This window comes from Peromyscus maniculatus, chromosome 1 (genome assembly GCF_049852395.1).
Source record: "Peromyscus maniculatus bairdii isolate BWxNUB_F1_BW_parent chromosome 1, HU_Pman_BW_mat_3.1, whole genome shotgun sequence".
Taxonomy (NCBI): Eukaryota; Metazoa; Chordata; class Mammalia; order Rodentia; family Cricetidae; genus Peromyscus; species Peromyscus maniculatus.
In genome coordinates, this window is record NC_134852.1 from 53399371 (window position 1) to 53415449 (window position 16079).

The 16079-nt window shown below is 52.4% G+C and overlaps 1 protein-coding gene across 5 annotated transcripts in view; it reads left to right on the forward strand.

The window, feature by feature from the left end:
* The window catches only part of Catsperg (catsper channel auxiliary subunit gamma), a 33095-nt gene extending 22250 nt beyond the window's left edge, over positions 1-10845 (forward strand). For 4 of the 5 annotated variants that reach the window (XM_016000552.3, XM_042276009.2, XM_042275988.2 and 1 more), the window contains 14 exons: positions 15-124; positions 863-1076; positions 1949-2011; positions 2103-2301; positions 2397-2515; positions 2697-2777; positions 2860-2916; positions 6538-6694; positions 6876-6939; positions 7042-7137; positions 7357-7446; positions 10042-10134; positions 10263-10362; positions 10449-10845. In XM_016000552.3, the coding sequence (XP_015856038.1) occupies positions 15-124; positions 863-1076; positions 1949-2011; positions 2103-2301; positions 2397-2515; positions 2697-2777; positions 2860-2916; positions 6538-6694; positions 6876-6939; positions 7042-7137; positions 7357-7446; positions 10042-10134; positions 10263-10362; positions 10449-10706 (1701 nt within the window). In that variant the 3' untranslated portion in view covers positions 10707-10845. Of the gene's footprint in view, positions 1-14; positions 125-862; positions 1077-1948; positions 2012-2102; positions 2302-2396; positions 2516-2696; positions 2778-2859; positions 2917-6537; positions 6695-6875; positions 6940-7041; positions 7138-7356; positions 7447-9283; positions 9513-10041; positions 10135-10262; positions 10363-10448 lie in introns of those variants that run through there. The other variant, XM_076578003.1, reaches the window with a different exon arrangement.
* The last annotated feature ends 5234 nt before the right edge of the window (positions 10846-16079 follow it).

A 16079-nucleotide genomic window follows, 5' to 3' on the forward strand; every position in this document is an offset into this window, starting at 1 on the left:
GCTTCTCGCCCCAGCTGATCTATCTCGTGGACCCCGGGTATGAGCGTTTGGTCAAGAGGGTCTTGCCTGTGGCGCAGTTGCTGCTGTATGACCAGAACACCCCCTACGCAGTGGCGACCATAGGGTGAGAAAATGGGGACCAGGAAGAAGGCTGAGAGCTCCCAGCCCAGGGACCAAGAGCGACCCTAGGGATAAGCTGGTGAAGGGTATGCTCAGCATGGAACAGAGCTCAAAGGAACAGTGTGGTACAGCCCCGGAGGGCTTGGGCCATCAGGGAGGAGGGGAGCTCTGACCAGAGGGGGAGGAGGGACTAGTGAGGAGGAAGTGGGGATGTGAGTGAGAGGGTGGGGAGGAAGTGGGAAAGGGTGTCTAGACAAGGGCGCCTTACTTGTAAAGGCCCTAAGGAGGAACAGTGCCCGACAGACCCCAGCTTTGGCCCACACCTGCAGTCTTAGCACTTGTGAGATTAAGGCAGAAGAATTTGCAATTCAAGGCTAGCCTGGTCTACATAGTGAGACTGTGTGGGAGAAGGAAAACTTCTGGACATCTGCAGAGGGTGGAGCCAGAAAAGCAGCTGGAGGTGGGGGCAGAAGCAGGGCAAGGGACCTGGCTGGGATCGGGGAGAAGACATCTAGTGGAGAGCGTGTGGAAGGAGATGTGGAGGGATGTCTGAGGGACAGCCACCAGAGTGTGTCCAAAGACTGCGGAGCATGAGGGGCTGAGCTGAATTTGGTAGAAGCCAGGGTAAATTTGGGGGATCAGCACCTCGGAAGTGGTGGCTGTAGGTCTGGGGACGTTCCTGACACTCCCCAGGAGTCAGCATCTCTCTCCCCTCGCATGCTCCTCGCCCACTGCTGCCCAGGAACTTCTGGACGCCCTCTTTCACCAACCTCTGCCCTTTCAAGGTGATGCGTCTGCGCGACCTCCCCAAAAAACAGCATCTTGCACGGCAAGAGCTCTACCATGCTCCACCTCCTCTGGTCTCCGAATCCCTGGGCTTCCACAATAATAATACACTTGCTATCTATCAAGGCCTTGTCTATTACCTGCTGTGGCTGCACTCCAAATATGACAAGGTGGGCACCTGGGGGCACTGGAGAGGGACCTGTTCTGCAGAGGTGAGCTTGAGGGGGTAGTGCAGCCAGAGTGGAGCCTGAAGTTCAAAGATGTGGGGAGGGTGAAGGGGCAGGAGGCAGCAGGTTTGAGCTGGATTTGAGAGCGGTTCTTAGGGGTGAGACCCTTGGATTAAAAGCCAGGAAGCCAAGTTTAGGTTACAGTTGCTGGCTCATGCCTGTAATCCCAGCACTTGGGAAGTGGAGGCAGGAAGATCAGGAGTTCAAGGCTAGCCTTGGCTTCATGAGACCCTGCCATAAAAAAGGGCGTGTGCGTGCAGGGGCGGTGTTGTGGGGCGGGCACCTGGTGTGATGGTGCAGCCTTTATGTCTTTACCCCAGCTCTCTAGAGGCAGAGGCAGACAGAACTCTTGAGTCTGTGGCCAGCCTTGGGCTACATAGTGAGTTTCAGGACAGCTAGGGCTACATAGTGCGACCTTGTATTAATAAAAAACAACCAAACAAAACAAACCCAGGGGCTGGGGAGAGATGCACAGAACATGAGGACTCAGTACAAATTGAAGTACGCACAGAAAAAGCTGTGTTTGAGGGCTGGGCCTGTAATCCCAGCTCTGGGAGGTGGAGTCAGGTTTGATCAGAGAGACTCACGGCCGGCCAGTCTAGTCCCGTCAGGTCAGGTTTCAGTGAGAACTCCGTGGGTGACTTCTTTGGAAACACAAGCAAGGCTTCTGGCTTCCACAAGCTCACACAGACACAGGAAGCCGGTTTTGGGGCCGGGCTGGAGTGTGTATCTCCTACTTTGCTCTATGAACTGAACCCAATCCTAGAGCTGTCTGCCTCCTCCCGGTCACCTCACCGTGTCTGACCGTCCCACAGCCCTACGCGGATCCCGTGCACGATCCCACTTGGCGCTGGTGGGAACACAAATCACGATACAAGGTAGGTGGACAGGTTGGGAGTTGGTGGAGAGCAGCACTGAGACGCTCCGTCCAGTCCAGCATCCACTGACTGACCACCCCGGTGCATCCAGGATTACTACTTCTACCTGTCCAGCAACTGGCTGGCGGCGGAAGGCGTCTACATCGACATGAACAGCTACCAAAAGCTCTACAACATCTCGCACGACCACGGGCTGCCCGAGATGGTCTTCCTGGACAAGGGCACCTCATTTAGCTTCACCGTCTTCCTGACGGCGCATGAGCACACCTTCAAGCTCAGTGCCAGCTCCGGTCTGTGGGCGGGTCCTAATTGGCAACCGAGGGGCGGGTCCTGGATCCTCCGGGGGTGGATCCCAGGCATCAAGCCCCTCCCTCCTCCCTGCTAGGCTCCAGCTACCAGGTGGAGAAGAAGTTAGCAGTGGCTGTGGTTGTTGCGGATCCCGAATGCCTTGACGTAACTGTGAATCAGGATGTCCTTCTTAATCGCAAAGCAGTGCTCTACAAGGTGAGAAGGCCAGAGAGGAGCTACAGGACCTTGGCCGCTGTCCCTCTGGTCCTCTGCACAGTCAGTGGAAAGCCACAGCTCTTATTAGCCCCTCTGAGCCCCAGTTATCAGGTCTTTGAGTGTCTCTGGATCCTAGGACAGATTTGGATATCCCCTTATTTTAGTCTCTCCTCTACTTCAGATTACAATCAAGGACAGAAAAGTCTGCTATGATCAGGGCATCAGTGGACATAACCTCAAGAAGACTTCCTTGATGGTCAAAGTATGGTCCAAGCTTGAGGGGGAGGGTGTGGGGAGAGAACACTGGCCCTTGGGTTCCTAACATCACCTACTCCTACCCACAGGTGTTGGGATCTTCTGGAAAATGCTTCCAGACCACATACCTTGGGACACGCACGCAAGTACTAGACCTTGGGTACTCGTTACCATCTTGGCTATGGCATTGAGAGTAGAGGGTTGGGTTGAGTTGCCACAGGGTTGGTTCCTGTTGCTGTCCTGGGAACACCACAAATGCATTCATGTTTTTAATTTATGTGTTGGAGGGTGGTGGTGGTGGTGGTGGTGGCGGCGGTGGCGGTGGCGGCGGCCCATGCCTTTAATCCCAGCACTTGGGAGGCAGAGCCAGGTGGATCTCTGTGAGTTCGAGGCCAGCCTGGTCTCCAAAGCGAGTTCCAGGAAAGGTGCAAAGCTACACAGAGAAACCCTGTCTCGAAAAAACCAAAAAAAAAAAAAAAAAGTAAAATTTATGTGTTGGGTATTTTGCCTGCATGTATGACTGTTCACCATGTGTGTGCACCTGGTGCCTGCAGAGCCAGAAACGGGCATCTGATCCCCTGGAACTGAAGTTACAAATGGTTGTGAGCTGTCACGTGGGTGCTGGGAATGGAACCCAGGTCCTCTGCAATTGCAGTTGCAGCCAGGGCTCTTAACCTCTGAGCCACGTCTCCAGCCCCTGCATTCCGATTTTCCCTTTCTCACTGTGATCCTTATTCATGCCCCCACCCCTCAGGAAGGGTCTCTGAAATGGCTGTCTTCACAGCTCTGTAGGCTGCACACATGCCTGTGTGCTTTCACAATTGTATTTCATCACAAGGAAACTGACACACGTGTGGCATACAGACAACATGGCCAACCCTTCCACACACTGCTCCACCCTGCTCCCCTCCATGCCCCCATTTCCAGTACCAGAGATTGAACTCAGGCCTTTGAGGATGTTGGGCAGGCACTCTAGCACTAAGATACCCACCCACCCCTCACACGTTGTTTTAGATCTTCTCTCTCAAATGTTCTTGGTTCTCACCTTTTGTTTTGTGCTTCTTCTCTTGCTTACACATGTGCTATCCCCCTTGCATACAGTTAGCCACTGAGGCCTGGAGAGCCCCGAGAGGCCCTAGAGTCCTTGTTCTCCACAACTTTCCTGTCCACCCACCAGCAAACTCACTCGGTGCTCGGCTTTGCTGGTCTGGAGTGCTACAGGCAGTGGGAAATGGGGGTGATGGGCAGAGACTCTCGGAGGACAGGATGAGTAAGCGGGAAGGGGAGAGGCTGAGACGTTCACATCTGGCTGTGTACTGGGAACAGGTGTGTGTGTGTGTGTGTGTGTGTGTGTGTGTGTGTGTGTGTGTGTGTGTCTTCCAGAATGGTAAGGGAGAAGGGAAGAAAGTTGAGGTTTAGGGGAGAAAATAGATAGGTTTTAGGTATGGTCTTCCTTTTTCCTTCCTCCCTCCCTCCCTCCCTCCCTCCCTTCCTTCCTTCCTTCCTTCCTTTGAGACAGGGTCTCACTTTGCCATGTGGACTGGCTTCAAACCATATTGACCCTCCTGATTCAGCCCCCTTAGCCAGATTCCTTTTTGTGTTGCTAGAGAAGGAATGCAGAGACACACCCATGCTGATTATGATTGTACGATGAGCTGTGGGCCCGCCTTCTGGGTCTGTTTTGAATGGTTGAAATAGGAAGCTAGGCAGGCATGGCTGCCACCATGGCTGTCACCATGGCCGTATCCCAGCACTGAGGAGGCAGAAGCTGAGCCATATTCCTCAAGCACCTCACTGTGAATCCTAGGCCAGTGTTCTATAGGGTCAAGCGACATTCATAGCCTAGGGACAAAATTTTTCCACATGAACATCCAGGAGACATGAAAGTCCATTAAGTAAGATGAGTTCTGTATGGACTGAATCTTAGATGCCCACCAGCCTAGTGAGTGCTGGCTTATTCATCCAAAGTGACTGGCCTGACTCGGGAGATGCTTACTCTATACCCACCAAGCTCAGGCCACAATCTCCGGATGTCATGACCTAGCCCCAGATGGGCCTAGAGAGTGTCTTCATTCTGAAGACAATGTCATGAGGGCTCCCCAACCCATGGCACTCATTCTGGGCTCTACTTCCCTCCGGTATCACGTACTCCTTTAGTGGATTGTAGTCCAAACTCAGACCTGTGGGATGTGAGTAGAAGTTGGTGTGCAGGTGCAGGCATCAGTGGCCTCGCATGCATAGCGTTGCTAGCAGTCTGGATCTTGTCCCTCTGCTTCAGTCCCTTACTACTGTGCAGCTCTGTAGAATGAATAAGTAACTTGGCCTTTCCACGTCTAGTTTCCCGTTTATTTGTTTTTGAGACAGTCTCAAATAGCCCAGGCTTTCTAGGAACTTGCCATGTAGCTCAGGATGACCTTGAGTTCCTGATCCTCCTTGCATCCCCTCCAAAGTACTGAGATTACAGTGCAAACCACCACAAGTCTCTTCCCCCACCCCCCCACCCCCCGCAACACACAACACAGGGTCTCAGTCTGTAACACAGGCTGGTCTGAACTCACTGTATGGCCCAGACTAACCTTGAACTCACAGCTATTCTCTGGCATTGGTCTCTCAAATGCTGGGATTAGAGCCTGAGCCACCACAGCCGGCTGCCCCTCACTTTTGTCATCTGTTTTTGTTGTTGCTGTTGTTTGAGACAGGGGCTTGCTATATATAACCCCGGGATTTGACCTCAAATCCCAGATCCTCCTGCCTCAACCTCCTAGGTGCTGGGACATCAGGTATGTGCCTTCACACATGGCTTGCCGTCTCTAAAATGGGGGATATTGCCTAGCATGATGTTACACACCTTTAATCTCAGTGCTCTGGAAACAGAGACAGATGGATTTTTGTGAGTTCAAGACCAGCCTGGTCTACAAAAGTGAGTTCCAGAATAGCCAGGGCTACACATAGAGATCCTGTCTCAAATAAACAAACAATAATAAATAATAACAAAATGAGGCATATTAATAGTCTGTACCATATAGGGCTCACACAGCTCACACAGGCTTAAGAAAATATGTTAAGCTCTTAGAACATCACCCAATGCCTTGTACACAGGAACTGCTACACAGGCCTTGGCATTTATCAGAAATACTGTTTTAGCTGGGTGTGGTGGACGTGACTGATTCCTGGGGAGGTGGAGGATGGAGAATTCAATGACAGCCTGGGCTCTAGAAGATTCTATCTCAAAAACCAAGGAAACGGGGCCTGGTGGCCCACTCCTTTAATCCTCCCAGCTCTTGGGAGGCAGAGGCACGAGGATTTCTGTGAGTTCAAGACCAGCATGGTCAATGTCGTAATTTCCAGACTGGCCAGGGCTTCACAAGGAGTCCATGTCTCAAGCAACAAGAAAGAACGTGAAGTTGAGGGGAGCGGGGAAGTGTGGTTGGATCTGGAAGGAGTTAAGGGGAGTGAATATGATCAAAATATATTGTACGAAGTTCTAAAATTTAATAAAATATTAAAAACACTAACAACAAACAAGGGCTGGAAATGTAGCTCAGTGGGAGTGTGCTTGCTTAGCACTCACGGAAGGCCCTGGTTCCAACCTTAGCACTGCCAAGGAAAAGCAGCCAGAGAGCAAGGATGCGTCACTACAGGTCGCGATGTGGCCAGCTGTGCTGGTGAGGGGCTGGCAGTCTAGTGTGTGACAGAGGGGAGGTTTTCTCTGTGCTCCGTCATGGCAGTCCGGCAATGCCCCAGCAGCAGGCCTTTTTCCTGCCCAGGGTCACTTGATGGTGCCATTGTTAATCGGCTGTCCCCCTGGCAAGCGCCTGGCCTTCGACGTCACCTACACGATTCTGCACTCCCAGCAGCTCAACAAGCACTATTTCGACTGTGTGGTGTCCAACGCCGAGATGCCGTGCTTCCTCTTTCGTGACTGTGTGTCCCATCCCTCCTCCCAAGCTCGCTGCCCTCCTGGCCTGGCCGTTTTCCCTTCCCTCCCATGTTCCCTTGGCCCCAGCCCATCACCTGCTCTAACCCTGAGTCCCTCCGCTTCCCTCCTGCTCCTCTCTGGACAAAACTAACTTCTTCCTCCCCTCCTCTCCTTCACAATCCACAGTGTTTCAGCCCTTCTTCTTAGTCCAAGACATGGTGACGGGAGACTCTGGCCGTTTCCTAGGCAGGTAGGGCAAGACTGGCTGGAGGCGGACAGTACTTGACCAGTGGAGAGGGGAAATGCACAGTTCAAGACCATAGGGGTCCATATTTGCCTCTGCATTCTGCAGTTACTTGCTGAAGGTGGTGGGCGGAGGTCGCACAATGGACACCATCCGAGACTACACAGAAGAGGAAATCTACCGCTACAACAGCCCGCTGGACAAGTAATCCCTCGGGCCCTGTCCACAGTTGGTGGGTCTGGCCTGCGGGGCTCCTCTCCCACTTCCGGTTAAGCAGGGGACTCTTATTGCAAACCTCACCCACCCAGTGCCCCAGACCCCCCTACAGTGAGGCCTAGGCTCCCGCACCGCCCACCAGGACCACGCCCTTGGGTGCTGATGACTTGCGCTCAGCCCACCCTGACATTATTCGGGTCCGCACAGAACCAATAGCCTCATCTGGAAAACGAAGGCTGAAAGGACCACCCAGGACAAGAAGTTCTACATAATGTCGCAGCAGAGCCCGGGGATCGAGTGAGTACAGTCCCGTGAGCTCTCTGCCCTCCAGGTTTGTTGTTTGTTCGTGTTTGGATGCTCAGGTCTCACGTCTGCCAGGCTGGCCTTGAGTTTGCTACATACCCGAGGGTGCCCTTGTTCTTCTCCTTCTCCCCAGCTCTGGGACTACAGGTGTGCGCCACCACACCGGGATGCTCGGCTCCGTGCGGGCTGGGTAGCTTTCTGCCGTCGGACGGAGCTACAGCCCCAGCACCCCCTAGCCTGTTGGTTTTGCTTTGTTTTGTTTTACAGAGTCTCACTAGGTAGCTCTGCGTCATTTCAAAATTATGATTGTCCTTCTCTGCTTTCTGAAATTCGGGGGTTACAGACACGCTCTTGGCACAAGTCTCCCGGCATCCCTCTGGCCCATTGTGGCCTCTGAGAAGCTTCCAAGAGTCAGTCACATTAACTGTCTTTGTGTTTCCCAAGGAGGGCTAGCCTTTGTATAGAGAGGCTCTCCTGGAAGTCTGGGCCTCCTACTCTGTCTTCAGGCCTTGGCTCACATGCTCCCTCCTTTAGGAGGGCTTAACCATGCCCTTTCTTTCCAGACGGGCAGCCGGCTCCTCCGGACTCCCACATGCCTTTCCCACGCTGACCCTCTGCCCGCACCTCCCCCCTTCCCTGACCCTCTGCCCGCACCTCCCCCTTCCCTGACCCTCTGCCCGCACCTCCCCCCTTCCCTGACCCTCTGCCCGCACCTCCCCCCTTCCCTGACCCTCTGCCTCCCCCCTTCCCTGACCCTCTGCCCGCACCTCTCCTTCCCTGACCCTCTGCCTCCCTCCTTCCCTGACCCTCTGCCTGCACCTCTCCTTCCCTGACCCTCTGCCCGCACCTCCCCCCTTCCCTGACCCTCTGCCTGCACCTCCCCCCTTCCCTGACCCTGCACCTCCCCTCTTCCCTGACCCTCGGCCTGCACTTCCCCCCTTCCCTGACCCTCTGCCCCCACCTCCCCCCTTCCCTGACCCCCTGCCCGCACCTCTCCTTCCCTGACCCCCTGCCCGCACCTCCTCCCTTCCCTGACCCTCAGCCTGCACCTCCCGCCTTCCCTGACCCTCTGCCTCCCCCCTTCCCTGACCCTCTTCCTGCACCCCCCCTTCCCTGACCCTCTGCCTGCACCTCCCCCCTTCCCTGACCCTCTGCCCGCACCTCCCCCTTCCCTGACCCTGGGCCTGCACCCCCCTTCCCTGACCCTCTGCCCGCACCTCCCTTCCCTGACCCTCTGCCTCCCCCCTTCCCTGACCCTCTGCCCGCACCTCCCCCTTCCCTGACCCTCTGCCTCCCGCCTTCCCTGACCCTCTGCCCGCACCTCCCCCTTCCCTGACCCTCTGCCCGCACCTCCCCCTTCCCTGACCCTGGGCCTGCACCCCCCCTTCCCTGACCCTCGGCCCGCACCCCCCCTTCCCTGACCCTCGGCCCGCACCCCCCCTTCCCTGACCCTCTTCCTGCACCTCTCCCTTCCCTGACCCTGGGCCTGCACCCCCCCTTCCCTGACCCTCGGCCCGCACCCCCCCTTCCCTGACCCTCGGCCCGCACCCCCCCTTCCCTGACCCTCTGCCCGAACCCCCCCTTCCCTGACCCTCTGCCCGCACCCCCCCTTCCCTGACCCTCTGCCTCCCTCCTTCCCTGACCCTCGGCCCGCACCCCCCCTTCCCTGACCCTCTGCCCGAACCCCCCCTTCCCTGACCCTCTGCCCGCACCCCCCCTTCCCTGACCCTCTGCCTCCCCCCTTCCCTGACCCTCTGCCTCCCCCCTTCCCTGACCCTCTGCCTGCACCTCCCCCCCTTCCCTCACCCTCTTCCTGCACCTCCCCTTACAGTTTGGTCCTGACCATTCTCAGCTGTCACAGTCTCCTGAAGGACCGGTCTCTCTCCTCCATAGCACAGCTCTTAAACAGACACAATACAACCTTTTTTTAGTGAAGAATGAACAAATTAATGCATAGTAAGCATTCACTGACAGTTAAATGGAGATGTTAATGAATGAAGTTCATTAGTATGAATGAGTTCATTAGTATGTAAGGGCTCGATACCGTTTTTGATTCAATGAAAGGAAAACCATGATACCACAAGGCAGCAAATGAACAAATTAGCCAACAAGTCCGTGTTTAGTTCAGGTTTACTGAACAAAAATCAAAAGGGAATAAGTGAGAAACGACGTGAGTTTGTGCCTAGCTTGTGTTGAGACTGTGCTTGTGGGAGGAAGGTGGCACCCAGTGGGTGCTTAGCCCACCATGTGGGTGGATGGGCAGGGAGGCAGGGAGGCAGCGGGCACTGAGTGAACAGCCTGCTCCAGGGCAGGTGCATCACTGTTCCAGTGGATTGAGTAGGCAAGAGAAGGCAGAGACCATAGCCTGGGGCGCGGCTCAGTGGGGAACGCTGGCCTGGACCTCACTACTGAAGCCCGAGGGTGGGGCCTGGCTCAGCAGTGCTAGTGCTCACCTCGCTTGCTTGAGTTTAGTCGGAAACACCATAGTTACGAAAGGGAGGAAGAGCCTGGGGAAGGCGGAGATCGTACTTGGCTGGCACTTACTGGTGTAAGTGTAAGTGGTGCCGCTGCCCAACCTTGGACTCCTAGGTGGCTGTGTCTGGAGAACTCCCCGTGCCATGACATCACTCCGCAAAGCATCTTTGCACCTGAATTCTTCCTCAAGTTGTTGGTGAGCAATAGGTAAGCCAGGCATGGAGCCTCTGTGAGGGGGAGGGCGGCGGGGGGGGGGGGGGGGGGGGTTGAGATTGTTCCATGGGAAAATGCCCCACTACTTAACTAACCCAATCGGGACTCTGTTCCCTCCTCAGAGGAGTCGATACTAGCTCATACTGTGACTACCAGCTCATCTTTATACTGCATTTGCATGGACTTCCACTCAGCGCCCAGCGGTCTCTCTTCATTGTCCTTGTGAGTGGCCGCCAAAGGCTTCCCTACTGGGTGGTCAGGGGTTCACCCAACACCGGTTACCCATGACTACTGTCCTGTGCTCGCAGGTGTCCTCCAGCCTGTTTGTGGGCCTGGTGGTCTTCTACATCCTGTTCTGCCTCCTGTGGCCCCACATAGTGAAGGCCTGGGTCTCATTGCGCTGGAAGATTAACAACATCATGGCAGCAGAGTCCTTCTATACATACGCCACCTCCAGCGCGGCGCTCAGTCTCCAGTCTCAGACAGTCTCAGAGCCAAGTATCAAGCCTCCCTCCAATGCAGGTTCCAGAGTGGATAACGCATTGGAGAAGGAAGTGGTGGCCTGAGTCTCGTCTGTACCCTTCCTTATACACCCTTAGGCCTCGCCTAGTGGGAATGCAGCCTGCCACCTACCCAGGACTTTCTGATTTGCTAGAATGTTCATGTCTCGTTCAGACCCAAATAAAAGCCTCAATTTCAGAATCAGCCCTGAGTCTTCAGGAGGGTTCATGTGTTGCTTGGTTTGTACCAGTACAGCTGTAGTTACCATTAAAAGACCAGAATCTACGTTTTCAAGATGGCGCAGACTTTGGAGCTTACTGCCAAGCCTGACAGCCTGGATTTGGTCCCAGGACTCATGGTGTAAAGAGAGAACTGAGTCCTTGAAACTGTCCCCTGACTTCAACATGCATGGGGTGTGAACATACACAGAAAAGGAGGGTGACCCGTGCGTGCACACACACACACACACACACACACACACACACACACACACACACACACACACTCACATTAATGTCTGAAGTTAAGCCAGGTGTGCATCTTTGATCCCAGCAGAGGAAGGAGGCAGAGGCAGGTGGAACTCTGAGTCTGAGGCCAGCTTGGTCTACATAGCAAGTTCAGGCCAGCCAGATCTACAGGACCCTGTCTCAAACAAAACAAAACAAAAACCTATCAGAACAAACAACAAGACAGTGCTCGCTAGTGTGGTGCCTCAGTCATCTGATCTCTTAGGAGCCTGAGGGAACAGAAATATTCTGAATCTGAGGCCAGTCTGGGTCACTCAGTTACTTCCAGGCTGGCTTAGACTACAAAAGAAAGACCCTTTAAACTATAAATGATTTAAAAAGTCAAGCATGTTCCTGGTACTGGTGCTGGAAAACAATGTAAACCTGCAAATTCCACTCTGATTTTGCTGAGACGCTGTTCAGGATGGCTGTTGGAGAACAGGCAGTTCTCAGTGCAGTTGGCTGCACTCAGGTCGAGCTGAATGCCCACACTGGCTTCTCTCTCTGTTGCCTGCATCACGTTCTGATAATCTGGTGTCCTAGTTGTAACAGCCAGTATGTATTTTGAGTGCCAGTGTCTGGCTAGCCGCTTATGGGCAATGAAAGGATTTTGTGGGGTTTGTTTTGTTTTTTAAATAATTTATTTAACTTTATTTTATGTGCATTGGTGTGAAGGTGTCAGATCCCCTGGAACTGGAGTTAAAGTTGTGACCCCGCCATGTGGGTGCTGGGAATTGAACCCCGGTCCTCTGGAAGAGCAGCCAGGGCTCTTAGCCATTGGACCATCTCTCCAGCCCCAATAAAAGGATTTTGTACTAGTTTTTTTTTTTTTTTTAAGATTTATTTATTTATTATGTATACAGAAGAGGGCACCAGATCTCATTGCAGATGTTTGTGAGCCACCATGTGGGTGCTGGGAATTGAACTCAGGACCTCTGGAAGAGCAGTTGGTACTCTTAACCTCTGAGCCATCTCTCCAGCCCCGGATTTTGTACTAGTTGCAAGCAGTAAAACCTGCACCTGAGTATTCTACATAGAAGCAGTAATTTATGAGGCTTTTTTTGTTGTTTTGCTTTTTGTTTTGAGACAGGGTTTTTCTGTGTAGCTTTGGATCCTTTCCTGGAACTCACTCTGTAGCCCAGGCTGGCCTCGAACTCACAGAGATCCGCCTGCCTCTGCCTCCCGAGTGCTGGGATTAAAGGCATGTGCCACTGCTGCCTGGCAATTTATGAGGCTTTTGTCGTTGATTTCTTTTCACTACACTCTGTAGTGGGTAGCCATTCCAGCTTGGATCTGGAAGTTCCAACCCCCATTGAGACTCTGGCAACTGTCAGGCCTACGAGGCGGGGCCAAGGGAGGCGCCTGGGGACCCAAGAGCTGGATGGGCCAGCGCTCTCTCTGTGCACTCTGTGCCTGGACGCTGAACGGTGAAGACTGACTGTGCAGAGCTCCGGAGAACACCGCTGGACTGCGTTACACCTTCCCCAGACCCTGCGACCTACCCATTACTTGATTTGTGAGTTATGCTATTAAATAAATATCCTTTTAACTACGTGGAGTGGACAAAATAATTTCTCCAATAACACTCATTCATTTATGTGTGTTGGTGGGGGCACACGTGCCACAGTCTACACATGGGGGTCAGAGAGAAACTCAGTCATAGCTTTTCTCCTACCATGTGAGTTCCAAAATTCCAACTCAAGCTGTCATGTTTGGTGGCAAGCACGTTTAACCACATGATCCCAAAGCTCCCACCCCTTTCTTTTTCCTTCCTTCTTCCCTCCCTCCCTCTTTCCGTCTTTTCTTCCTCCCTCCCTCCATCCCTCCTTCTGTCTCTGTCTCTCTATCTCTATCTCTCTCTCAGGTCTCTGTGCAGCAGAGCCAGCCAGCACTCACTGAGAGACCAAGCTGCCCTCAAACCTGGAGTGCTTCTCTTGTCTCTGCTCCATGAATGCAGACTTCCTAAGATGCACCACTCAGCCTGCTTTTGTTATTTTCTCCAACATCCCTCCTCTCTCTCTCTCTCTCTCTCTCTCTCTCTCCCTCTCTCTCTGTCGTAAAAAAGGAATTTTTTATGTGTATGTATGAGTGCTTGCAAGTATACACATGTAGCGAAAATCCTAATAACAAAAATCTGGAGTCAGATATCAGGGTGAAAGCTGAAAGAGCAGAGCAGAGCAGCCAGCCACTAGTTCTGACCTCTCCAAAATCTTCAGCCTGAAAGGAGACTGAGCTCCTGTCTCCTCCCACCTTATACTCCTTTCTCTGCCCAGCCATATCACTTCCTGTCTCCACTTCCCTAGTGCTGGGATTAAAGGTGTGTGCCACCACTGCCTGACTCTGTTTTTCTTTTAGACTGTATCAATCTTGTGTAGCCCAGGTTGGCCTTGAACTCACAGAGCTCTGTCTGCCTCTGCCTCCCAAGTGCTGAGATTAAAGGTGTGCGCCACCACTGCCTGGTCTCTGTGGCTAACTAGTGGCTTAGCTCTGCACTCTGGTCTTCAGGCAAGCTTCATCTGTTAGATCACAAACCAAATATCGCCATATATAATGCATGCATTATGTAGGTGCCTGGTGCCAATGGAGACAAAAAAGAAGGTATGGGATCCTTTGCAACTGGAATTGCAAGTGGTTGTGAGCTGACAAGTGGGAGCTGGAAACCAAAAACAGGGTCCTTTACTAAAGCAACACGTGGTCTCAGTGGCCGATCCACATCTCCAGTCCCTCCATGGCTTGCTTGCCCCCCCCCTCTTGAACTGGTTATGTAACCGAAGGATGACTTTGGAACCCTGATCCTTCGCCCTCCGTTTCCCAGCTTTCTGGGATCACAGGCTTCCCTCCCATACTCTACTCACTTTGAGTCTTCCGGTTTGACTCTTCAGTGTCCGCAGAAACCTGGTTCCATTTCTCTGTAGTTTCCCCTCTGAAAGTGGACTCTGACCTCAAGACTTCCATCCTCACCCTCTGTGATTTGCATGCCCTATTGTCCAGAGAAGGAAGGGCTGAGGATTCTACAAGTCCAGCCGAAATCATACTGTCACTCTGGTTATATGGGTTTGGATCACAAGGTCACCACTGTACCAGGTACAGGGCAGTGCAGAGACAGGAGCCCCAGCTTCAAGTTTAAGTCAGTCATACCCCATTCCTGATGCTGAGGTGGCCAATTTCCACCTAATGCTTTACTGTGGGCAATGGCAGTTCTGAAGAAATTGGCTGTCCGGAAGGGCAAAAGGATCAACAGAAAGCCACGTGATGATCCGGCCTATCCTCCCAGACCACTCAGGGTGGAGGCAGAGGCAAGGGTCCGGCCTATCCTCCCAGACCACTCAGGGTGGAGGCAGAGGCAAGGGTCCGGCCTATCCTCCCAGACCACTCAGGGTGGAGGCAGAGGCCAGGGTCCGGCCTATCCTCCCAGACCACTCAGGGTGGAGGCAGAGGCAAGCAGCCCCTACCCTGAGAATAATACAGGGCTCTTTTGGGAGAGTTTCAGAATTTGGGGTGGGTGGGTTTTTATGTACCAGTGGAGGAAGTGGATGTTGGGATAAAAATTGGAAAATTCCAGCTGGTGAGATGGCTCTGCAGGTGCCAAGCCTGACAGCCTGGGTTTGATCCCCGGAACATGCATGACAGAGAGGGAGCCATCTCTTCCTTTGTCCGGCGATGATAGTGCTGTGGCATGCTCGTCCTCCAAAATAAACTAGGGACTTTTGTTTGTTTTTCTTTTCATTTTTCTTTTTTTTTTCCTCAAGACAGGAGGAGCCTTTCCTGGAACTCACTCTGTAGCCCAGGCTGGCCTCGAACTCAAAGAAATCCTCCTGCCTCTGCCTCCTGAGTGCTGGGATTAAAGGCGTGCGCCACCACTGTCTGGCTGGTTTTTCTTTTCTTTCTTTCTTTCTCTCTTTTTTCTTTTTCTTGGCCAAACGGCTTTATTTATCAACCAATCAGAGAAACACATATTCGCAGCATACAGAAAGACATTTCCCTATCACTTCCCCTTTTCTGTCTAAACAAAAGGAAGGTTTTAACTTTAACCTATTAAAATTATATATAATGAAATAGTTATCAAGCAAGAAGTACAGTTACAATATTTAGTCTATTTGTATTTTGTAAAATTAAAGAAAAAAATTTTTATCCTATATTTGTGAGTCTAAGGTTTCATATCTAATTTATCTTTTATCATAACCAAGGAAAATTATGATTAAAACTATCTGGTTTTCAACTACATCAAAGACTTCAGAAGGATACAATATTATCTGTGGCCACATTCCTGTCAAGATCACAGAGTCTCCCAAGGATCAAAGGCCTATGCAAAACTTGGTTCAGGAAACCCTGAAAACCGAGGTACCTGATAATAATTCAATCAATTTGCACCTGGCATTTGGTCTCTAGGAGCTCCTTTTGGGTTGCTTTGAAGGTACAGAAATTAACTATCTAGACTGTAAAAATAAATATGCCCTAGGTGAAGGGAAAAAGCTTCAGTCCTTCGAGGCTGGACCCCCCTGCAGCCTCGAAGAGGCTAAAGACACTCTTAAAGCGCCCCTGAGTCTTCACTCCATGGATCAGAATGAACCCACACACCCATGTCACGATATACAGCTACAGTTATCTAAGTAAACAGGAAGAGCATTGTAAGCAACTTCCAAAAATCTAGAATGACAAGAGACAGCTGCCTGCCTGGACAGTCATCCAAAGTTCCTCTGTAACGTTGGGGCATCCATCTTCAGCCCATAGGCCTAGTCTTTCAGTCACTTTTCTCTGTGTCCTGTAGAATGTCTGGCAATTTCTTCTGTGAAGCAGGAACCTGGGGGATCATCTCGCCTTTCAAAGTTCAATGGTCACCTTCCTGTGGGTCCTGCATGTCCAATTGATACAACATTTTGTCAAGCAGTCCAGGCAAGAACAGTTTCTTGCCCAAATGGCTATAAATTAGTG